At 36.7% G+C, this 11,266-nt stretch overlaps 1 protein-coding gene across 1 annotated transcript in view; it reads left to right on the plus strand.

Moving 5' to 3' along the window:
- Positions 1-11,266, plus strand: part of TRHDE (thyrotropin releasing hormone degrading enzyme) — a 504,503-nt gene that overhangs the window by 432,153 nt on the left and 61,084 nt on the right. Inside the window, exons 13-15 of the mRNA XM_069081944.1 lie at positions 8,369-8,516; positions 10,405-10,502; positions 10,980-11,087. Of these exons, the coding sequence (XP_068938045.1) occupies positions 8,369-8,516; positions 10,405-10,502; positions 10,980-11,087 (354 nt within the window). The remainder of the gene's footprint in view (positions 1-8,368; positions 8,517-10,404; positions 10,503-10,979; positions 11,088-11,266) is intronic.

An 11,266-nucleotide genomic window follows, 5' to 3' on the forward strand; every position in this document is an offset into this window, starting at 1 on the left:
TTTTTTTTTTTCAAAATGGGAGCATTCTTTATATTTACATTATGCTTTATCTCTAAGATTTTTTATTGTTGTGGCAGTGGTGTTCAGTTGTTTTCAGATGTGTCTGACTCTTCATGACCTGATCTGGGGTTTTCTTGGCAAAGATACTATGGTGGTTTACCATTTCCATCCACTCATTTTACAGATGAGGAAACTGAGTCAAACATGGTTAAGTTACTTGCCCAGGGTCACAGAGCTTGTAAGTGTTTGAAGCCATTTTTGAACTCAGGTCTTCCTGACTCCAGGCCCAACAATCTATTTACTATGCCCTACCTAGCTTCCCATCTCTAAGATTATATTTAACTTATCCCATATTGTGTTTTCTCCACCATTAGACTGTGGACTTCTTGAAAGCAGGGATTGTTTTTGTCTTTCTTTGTGTCCCTAACCCTTAGCATAGAATTTGGCACACTTATGGCCTTGAGGTCACCTGGTAGATCCTCAAATACAGCCCCTTGACTGAATCCAGACTTCACACAACAAATCCCCAACCCGAATAAAGGTTCCTTGTCTCGGGAACTTTGGCACATAGTAGGCACTTAATAAATGCTTCTTGACTTGAACTTATGTAAATTTACTGATTTTTAGATATGTTAGAATAACATGACAGAGGCAGAAGGAACTGTAGAGACCATCTGTTCTTACCCCTTTATAAAATCATAGCTTTCAAGTTAGAAAGGACCTCCAACCCTTCATTTTGCAGGAAACTGAACCCAGGAATATTTAGTTATTGCCCAAGGTATAGCCAATAGTCTAAATGAGAAGCATGGTTTAAATCTAGCTCTTCTGACTCCAAAACCAGTGCTCTTACCCCTACATCACACAGACTTCATTTTATAATGAGAGAACTCAGACCCAAAGTGGTCATATGACTTGCCCTCTGCCACACAGGTTCATTAATAGCTGAACCAGGACTAGCATTCCTGTCCTCTGATTTGAAGGTCAATGTCTTCCCACTCCAACACCTTAATGTTATATACATTATACTTATTCGCGCAGTAAATAAGCACCATATTCCTGTACAGATGAGGCTAAATTGCCTTGCTCAATCATAGAGATAGATGATGTTGTAGTGGTCAGTAGTCTTATCAACCTGTCTTGGCCTAAAGTCTTCAAATGGATCCTCAGTGTTTACTAAATGGAAATTTAAAGACGTGCAATGGACGAATTACTCACGTGGAGTTCTTTGTGGGGATTTATGACATTGCTCATTTTCCTTATATGTAAACTCTAGGGTTCAATGAAATTATCACTAAGGCCCCTTGCTATTCTTACATGTATTGTGGGGCATATTTCAAGTGGAGTCTATTCTGTGTGTCTAACTTGACAATCCACAGCTATTCACTTGCAAAAGTAGGCAACAGATGTGTGTAGGATCCAGATGGTGAATCGATCTCTTGTTTAGTAGATAAGTCCTCAGGAGCTGCCTGTGGCAATAGAGGTTAAGAGCGTTGCTCAGAGTCACACTGCTAATAAGCATCCCATGCCGACTCTTTATGTAACTAAAGTGCAAAAAATAGTTGATCTGAAAATAATTCCCATCTATGGAAGAGTTTCAAAATCCTAAATCATGAAAAATAGAAGTATGTGCATATAGCATTATTTCTCACATAAAATGCTACTTTCTTCCAGTGGGGTTGTCGACAAATCCATGAAAGAAGGATTTAAATATACTATTTTAAATGCTACTCAGCAAGGGACAAAATTACTTATTAAATTTTAGTTGATTTAGTCCAATTACATGACTCACTTCCAAGTGTACTTCTTATATAGAGACTGTTTTAAATATAGAAAAAAAAGTAAAAAAGAAATGTAGAGTTCTCTTATAAATTCTGGAAATGTGAAGAACTTTAAATCTGTGAAAGCTTAGGGTCAGAAGTAAGCTCAGTGGCCACTTAGACTAACCCACTTCCCAAAAAAGAAGCCTTAGTATTCCACTCCCAACAAGTGGCCATCTGCCCTATGCTTGAAACCCTCCAATGAGGAAGAACCCAGCAACTCCCAAGGCAAGTCAAGTCCAATTGTAGATATTCCTAATGGTTTGGAAGGTTTTCCCCTATATCAGGCCTAAATTAGATTCCTATCTGCTTTTACCTATTGCTCCTGACCTGGTTTGTCATTTTAATTCCTTTCTTGGTTAATCTCAGTAATTCTACTTATGGAATACATGCATTACTAGGTCTTTATCAGGATTTACGTTTTATTAATTCCAAGAAAATGAAGCTATACTCAATAAATCAAGTATTTTCCTTTTCTTAACTACAGACTAAATACTTTTGTTCTTTTCAATACTTGCACAATAATCAAACAACAAAGATTTTTAAAGTGATCACTGTGTGCCGATGACTTTGCTCAAGATATGTCAACCCTGACCAAATGACCAAGGAGTCACAGCAGCTCTGTAACTGCTGTTAACTCTAAAAAAACACCATAGAGTTCACAAAAGTTATCAAAGCCAAGGTTAACTCTAAGAATAAAACAAAATCAAACCAAAGAGCTAACAGTAGTTATAAGCAAAAAGTATTCCATTGGAAGAAGGAAACTAGTCATGTATGTGCTGGGACCCCCTCTAGTAGGACACACTTTAGTATGGACAGATCTCAGTGTGTGTGTGTGTGTATGTGTATACACACTATATATGTATATATACACATATATGTGTGTATACATGCATACTTACACACGTGCACACATGTATATATACAATCATACACTGCATATAGGTGCACATATACATGCATGTATATATGCATATACACCGGGCATTCATGTACATATATACACATATAATACACATATATCATGTAGTGATATGTGTATGTGTGTATATATATTATATACATATCTATCTATCATCTGTCTGTTTATCCATCCATCCATCTATCCATCCATCCATCCATCCATCCATCCATCTATCTATCATCTATCTATCCATCCATCTATCCATCCATCTATCTATCTATCTATCTATCTATCTATCTATCTATCTATCTATCATCTATCTATCCATCCATCTATCCATCCATCTATCATTTATCTATCTATCCATCCATCCATCTATCCATCCATCTATCATCTATCTATCCATCCATCTATCCATCCATCTATCATCTATCTATCTATCTATCTATCATCTATCTATCCATCCATCCAAATATCCATCCATCCATCCATCTATCCAATCTCTCTATGGCTACACAGTGAACTGTAGTCCTGACAGTGAGGGGTAACAGCAACAATGAGACGTTAGATTTATAGCAGGACTTCATGACCAGGACATGGGTCCTACAGGTGCCTGTCCAATCTCAGGGACAACCTGATGCTAATGTGAAACCACTCTGAGATTTTGCAGTGACAGAGCTCATCCAGAGGGTGAGCAAAAATGATTGCTGTTATGCCAAGCTCAGGGAACAGCTTGCTTGCTGGGCCTTAGCTCTGGAAAAGAGTGTCTCTTAATAGTAAGAAGAGAGGAGTAAAAAAAGAGAGGGATAGTCTTGCCATGGGAATCCCGACAGATATAAATGCAAAGAATGAAACAATCTCGACTTGCAAGGAGTTTCCATTGGAATAAATGTTAAAAGGATAAATCTCAGGCAAGGCTTCTACAGTTTGTTTCAGGACCCAGCATGGTCCAGTGGAAAGTGTCCTGAATTAGAAGTCACGGGAGTCAGGTTCCAATTCCCCCTCCCTTATTTACTAGCTGTGTAATATGGAGCAAGCCAGTTAAGCTCTCTGGGACTCAGTTTCTTCATTTGTGAAATGATGAGGTTGAACTAGATAGAGAACCTCTTAAGGTTGCTTCCTAGCTTTAAATCTAGGATTCCCATGAAGTACAAATACAAAATAACTGAATACAAGAGAGTAAGGTTTTTTTCATAAGTATTTATTGAGCTGAATTGAATTTTTTTACTGTTGTTATTTATAAAAATTCCAGTGGAATGACAAAGTCTCTCGAGGTAGATGAGTCAAACTCATTTATTCTACAGCTCTTGCAAGAAATGGGTTTGCTGCCTGCACAGCAACACACATCAAAGAAAGCTGGTGGTTTAAATCCCTGTGCCTCCATCCAGTGCAAATTCCCTTCCTCATTTCCTCATTGCCTGAATCCTCTGAGGTGTACAATGTCCTGGCACGCCTACTTCATGTTTCCCTTGTCATGACCTCCCCTTCCCTCCATGTATGTTCATAAAGCAATTAAGCATGCATAGTTAGAGCTCAGTTGACCTACTTACCCTATCTTTTTTTTTTTATTTTTTTAAAGCAATCGGGGTTAAGTAACTTGCTCAAGGTTACACGGCCAATTATTTCTGGGTGTGGTGCTGAGTATCTGAGCCCGGATTTGATCCAGGTCATCCCGACACTGGAGCCGGTGCTCTTACTCGCTGAGCCACCTGGCTGCCCCATACTAACCCTATCTTAACCACTGACCCAGTTGAGACTAGTTTTCCCCCATTCTAAGAATTGTCTTTGCAAAAAGATTTGGCCACAGACCCAGTTGAGACTGGTTTTTGCAAAAAGTAGTTCATTCTTTGAGAAGAAAACCCACTTTTCTGTACCTGTGTGGAAACACAATTTTTTATATTTTACACCATGTATATTCTTACTATATTGTGCCAGAATTTAGGAAAAAACCTCAATACAACACTTGAAATTGCTCTTGCATCAAAATGGATTCTTTCTTTATTTATCTGATTACTCATTCATTCAACAGCAGTATATTTAGATTATACAAAGAACCCTGTTATGAGTGTTAAGAACTTACTTTTATTACACTAGAGTGGCTATGTGGCACACTGGATAGAGTGCTGGGCTTGGATCCAGAAAGACCCAAGTTCAAATCTAGCTTTAGACACATACAGTGTGACCCTGGGCAAGTCACTTAACCCTGTTTGCCTCAGTTTCCTCATCTTTAAAATGGCAAACCTCTCCAATATCTTTGCCAAGAAAGCCTAAAGGGGGTCATGAAGAGTCACATACTACCAAATACCACAAAACAAAAATTACATGTCTAGGTTTGCAAACAATTTTGCATCCATTATTTCTTTTATTCTTATAGAACCCCTAGGAAGGAGTTATTATAACTACTTTTTTGCATATTTTACAGATGAGAAAAATCAGTCAGCAAGCATTTATTAAGTGCCTACTGTGTGCTAAGTACTATACTAGGCACTGGGGAAATAAATTCAAAAAAGGAAACATTCTACTCATGACTTAGCTCCGAATGAAGGAGATTAATAAATATTTAATTATATACAGAATAAACACAAAGAGAAGAAATACAAGTAAATGCTAAGTAATTAAATACAAGAGGTTTAGTAAAAATAATAAATTAAATATATTTATATAAATATATATTATATATAAATATAATAAAAATAATAAATTAAAAATGAGGTTTTGAGACATTCAATGGCAGACCCAAGACTACAGAACTAATAGATTGGCAGAGACTGAAATTGTTAGTCTACTGAATTCAATGCACTTGTGTCATGGCTTTCTCAGTCCTGCCCCTATTAGGGTTCACACCCCAGGAGAGGCTATAAGACATTCATCTCAATAAGCTTGCATAATGCATGCAAAACAAGAAAGTCCTTCCCCAATTATTTCTCAGCAAATCCCATGGGTATTGATTCACTGAATTCCTTATTTAGCTCTCCAATATTTCCCCCAAAGAAAATGAAATTTGATCATGATATTGCCACTAGAATCTTGTGCCTCTCCCAAAAGCTCTTTACTGATATGAACTGGCTTCCATCTTGGAGAGGAGTCAGATTTTTCTCTTCTCTATGGCTCATCATGACCACCTCAGTGTTCTGGGGAAAATCTCTTAAACAATGCTTAGGGAGGCAGCTGGTGGCACAGAGTAGAGAACGCTGGCCCTGAAGTTAGGAGGACCTGAGTTCAAATCTGACCTCAGACACTTGACACTTGCTAGCTGTGTCACCCTGGGCAAGTCACTTAATTCCAACTGTCTCCCAAAAAACCCAAAATAAAACAAACAATGCTTAGGTGTGGCTAACGTTTAAGATATCTCCTCAAGTTATTAACCTTTTAGACAGGTACTAATATATATATAAAGTAGATATCAGGCATAAGACAGCTATTTATTTCATCTGACACACACAATGCTTAAAAACAGATTTGTAAGCACATATGAACAAATACTTAAAATTTAAAACAGTAATTTATCAAACCTGTTACACTTTGCTGAGAAGTAAACACAATCTTGTAGGGCTTTGGAACTAATATAACACTTTTTACCTCTATGGAACTAATTCAACACCTTTACAAGCACTATCTGTAATACTCACAATTTTGGAACTCATTGTAAATCAGTCCATGGCTTAAGCCTTTTCAGCTTCAACAAACTCTTTCCAGTTTCTAATGGCGGTGGGATTCTGTGTTATTGTAGGCAACACTCTCACTGGATGACCAGCAACCTGGAAGTTCTCAAATGCATGAGATAGGTGCCAGATTATAAAGATCTGTCTCCAAATTGTTACTCAGTCACCTGTGCAACAAAGGAAACAAACAAACAAATGAAAAACATAAGAGGCAGCCAGGGATTGGAAATCCAGTCTCAGGCTTGTGTAGCCAAGCACATTACCTTGCTTCCATGTGCCTATACCAGCCTTAGCACTAGGCAGAGGGAAGAGAGAAATTCCCCACTCCTCACTAGAAGTCAAACGGGGAGGTGTGGAACTATACCTTTCCATCTGTATGTCTCCATTCAGTTGTTCCAATCTGGGTCTGACTCAGTCCCCTGATAGTTTAGGTTTGAAATTGGGAAAAAATGAGATCAGTAAGTCATTCAGCAGTCAACGAAAGATTTACCTACCCATATAGATAGATAGGAAAATCTTTTGTGTTATATATGTGTGTGTGTGTATTATATATGTATATATATATATATATATATATATATATATATATATATATATATAATACACACATATATATCCATAGAAGGATGGTGAATAAAAATGCATTGGGGATTCATGGGTCAATTCAACTGAGTGAAGATTGCTGATCTCAGTTGCCCATCAAGATCTACCCTCCATCAATCAAGGAGAACTTAGAGCTCCCCATGGCTGTTTTTATTTAGGCAACTAGGAAGTGATGTCAGCAACCTGAGGCTTTAATCCTCCCAGCCAGTCAAGTTTGGAGAATGGTTTCAATACTTTTTAAAGGAAATATGTCAACTTGCACAAAGGAATGGGGAATATTAAGCTATTGTTCTTACCATAGTTGTCATGACATTTAACATCATTAGCATGTTAAGGAAAATGAACAGTATCTCTGCCCCCAGCTGTGAGATTAAGCCATGCTTTATTGGTTAATGCACAGTGGCTTAGTATCTCTATTCCATGGAATTTGTATGCAGCCTCAAGGGGAAGCCATAGCTATGACCTTATTGGCCAGTTTCTTCCCTGTGCCCCTGTGTATAAATATGGATAGCATGTCTTTGGCCAAATTTAAAGAGCTCAACTTTTTAATACTTTTTCAAGGAGTCTGATAATGGTCCCCAAGGTGACATGGCAGCCCATTGTGAAAAGGAATAGATAAAAAAAGAAAATTCTATCCTTTTAACACATGTAATTTGAACCCAATTGAAGGCTCAATTAGTTTTTCATAGATGGATGTGAAAAGTGATGCCACTTTTAGTGGGCTTAGATTTCCCCCCTCTCTCTTTAATGGGGTGAGAGGAGACAGGTTAGACTTTAAATATGGGCCTTGGGTTTTATAGCAAAGTCTTATTTGGAAGTACCAACACGGAGGGAGCCATAGTTTTAAGAGACTCGATCTCTTGCTGTTCTAATTTAGCCGCCCTTTGGAAAACAATCTGAACTAAATGTCATTACCCAGAGCTACTTGAAAAGTAAAGTAGACAAATTGAGCAGCCTAAAGAATGCCACTTCAATAATCAATTATTTTCAATTACTTGTGACCTCTGAACACTTTGCCATGAAGGAAAATATCTGTGGTTGCTGATTTTGTTGAGACTGGAGGAAGTATAGGGAATAAGGTTCTTTCTTTCTTGTAAAATATGCTTTTTGATATTTTAGTATTCATGCATTTTTATAATCATCATAATCCACATATATGACAAGACATTGGTATCTTGCATAGGACTATATTACATATATATATATATATACATATGTATTAAACTTCCTTAGTATGTGATTTCATTTTTATAGCCCTTATAGTATGATGTCTATTATGCTTCCTTCCTTTAATGTGTATAAAGTAAAAATTTTCATTTTTGCATCATCATATATCTTAACTTCATTTAATTAACATTAAATTTTTTTTTTGGACCACACAGAGCTGGCTATTTGCCTCAGAATATTCCCCTCGAGATTATCAGATACCTTTCTGCGGAGAAGGATTTTCTTCCGTGGCATGCTGCCAGCCGGGCCCTTTATCCCCTAGATAAATTGCTGGACCGAATGGAGAACTACAATGTCTTCAATGTAAAAGATATATTTCTTTCATCTTCAATTTTCAAAAGATGTGCTGTTTTATCATCATATACTCTTGCACGACTGATTCAAAGTTATTTACTATCTCCTTAATTGTTTCTTTTGTTAATTTTGTCATGTTTTCCTGTGGGTATGTGGTTTCTAGTATTTGAAGAAGAAAATTTAAGAGAAGCTAATTTGCCCTGCTCAGAAAGTATGTAATTTTAATGTTATAGTATTAAAATATTACAGACGAACAACCCAAATCTTCCTTGTCCAAACCTATTTCCCTCTAGTTATAGGGCTCTTCACTCACCAAGGACTGAAATAACCTAGGCAGAGGGATTCTAAAGATCTTAATAAGGATGCCTACAATTGCAGTAAAGATTGTTAGTCATTATTTTTATCCAAAAGGGCATAGTGAATTCAATTCACTTCCTTAATTAACAAGGATAAGATCAACATTGAGGCAAAAGCCCATTCATAATTGGGTCCAAGGGGATAACAGTGCAGCAAACAATAGATAATCCAAATAGACAGGAAAGCATGACAAACATTCCAGAATATACTACCTGAAAAATCTTACCTCAGTTGGAAGCTGGTTGGGAAACCAAAATATTACTGTTGACATGAACTAATGGAGAAATTTCATGACCATTTCAAATTAGATTAGTATTGAGTACTGCTAACGAACATTTGATATTTCATTTTTCATTACCAATCTAATTTTGGTGCATATGTTTAAGTGTATTTGTATGCAGTGTTAACTTTACGTACTGTTTTCTTTCCTGTGTTCATTTTTAAGAGCCCAACCAGTATCCCATAAAATAACCCCTTTTCCTATAACATACTGACTATCCTTTTAATTAACTTACAGTCTTAGTATTGTTTAAAACGAGATGACTGTAGCATAAAATATCTTTCATGGGGGCATCTCAATTCCCAGATTGTCATTACAGTTGCTTTTTTTATTCATAGTCTGCCTACATAGATGCAATTCAGTTTTAATAAATAAAAATGGCGACATTTGGGGGTAGACAGTTTTACCACTATGACTTCTATCCAAGGCCGCACAATGCACATGCAAAGAAATGTGTCATTTTAGTGATGGCCTAATTTTCACCTACTGGAAGAAGACACATTGCATTTCTCCTTTTCTTCCAGACACACAAACATGTGTGCATGGAACTTATGGAAACGTAAGATTTATTTGATCTGTATATATTTGTCCTTTAAGATGCTATATCATGTCAGACACTTCATTTTCAGTAGCAGTTAAAATAATTGCTGGGGCTACCATTTTGGTGCCCTTCTTCCTGCCTGAAATCAAAAGTACATCCAAGTAAAGGAGAGCATGTCTTAACCTTCTACTGATGTTTAAATGTACCAGGAACTGAATGGATATTAACTATGAACTCCTAATGAATGCTCTCTGTATGTTATGATAAATAACATTGTTAGGTCATTGGGTTCACTTCTGTAGCCATTTTCCTCTCTATGTCTTTGTCATTAAGTGTATCTATGCTTTTCCCATAATTTACATGTAAGAGCTACATGTATGCACATGCATGCCCCTACACAGTGCATGCTAAGCAACCTCTTTGTAGAATGTTCATCAGAACACATTTCTCAGAAATTCATACGAAGTCAAGACTATATTTTTCAGCATTATCTCAACTTTTTCTATTTTAGAATGGAGTAGAGTGTCTTGCATTACTATAAATTCTTAATAAATGTTGCCTTTCTTAAATTTGAAATACTCATCTCATAGGATATCACCATACCTATGGGTAGACTGATGTTTGTAAATAATCACATTCATAATGTGAGATATTTAGTTTTAAATGTGGCTAAACTAAAATATTAACATTACCTTTTTTAATTTTCCCTCTCCATTTAGGAATATGTTTTAAAACAAGTTGCAACGATGTACATCAAGCTTGGATGGCCAACAAATAATTTTAATGGATCCCTTGTTCAGGCATCTTACCAACATGAGTACTCTTTTGTTTTCTTTTTTCTATCGCTGACCCCCAAAACTATAGTAAAAAGATAGTACCAATACTGTTGTTATTTTAGCAGCATGAAACAGTCAACTTTCACTTCTCACCTCTCATTTCCCTCTCTGGGGAGGATTGCTGCTGCTTTAACACAGTTTCCTTTACCTTGTATTTGAAAACAAAGATATTTTTCTTCCTATACTATAGTTGAAGTTCTGTTTCCAGTGATGATATTGGGATCAGAACCAATACCCTTTTTGTAGTAATGTTTACACAGTAGATGTGTCATATATTTAATTAGTCTGCTTAATTAGTTCTTATTTGGTCCCATAGAATTATATTCCAGTTTTACTTACGTCCTGATACACTATTAGTGAGGATATTTACTGCCTTCCTAAGAATGGTGATGTAGAGAGATGGGACTGCCTTTTCATTTTTTTTTTAAATTCTTTTCTTTTACTTTGATAATGCCCAGAGAGTTACGACGAGAAGTTATAATGCTGGCATGCAGCTTTGGTAACAAACACTGTCACCAGCAGGCTTCAACGCTCATTTCAGACTGGATTTCCAGCAATAGGAACCGGTGAGTTGAACAAGACTTGCATTCCCACAAAATTTAGCCCTCTTGCAGACTCTGATGAGTAGATGGATGGATGGGTGGATGGATGGATGGATGGATGGATGGATGGATGGATGGATGGATGGATGGATGGAAAGATAGATAGATAGATAGATAGATAGATAGATAGATAGATAGATAGA

The sequence above is a fragment of the Petaurus breviceps genome, unplaced genomic scaffold, assembly GCF_028583685.1.
Source record: "Petaurus breviceps papuanus isolate PSGF00001 unplaced genomic scaffold, PetGlider_PUasm1.0 156, whole genome shotgun sequence".
NCBI classification, from domain to species: Eukaryota; Metazoa; Chordata; class Mammalia; order Diprotodontia; family Petauridae; genus Petaurus; species Petaurus breviceps.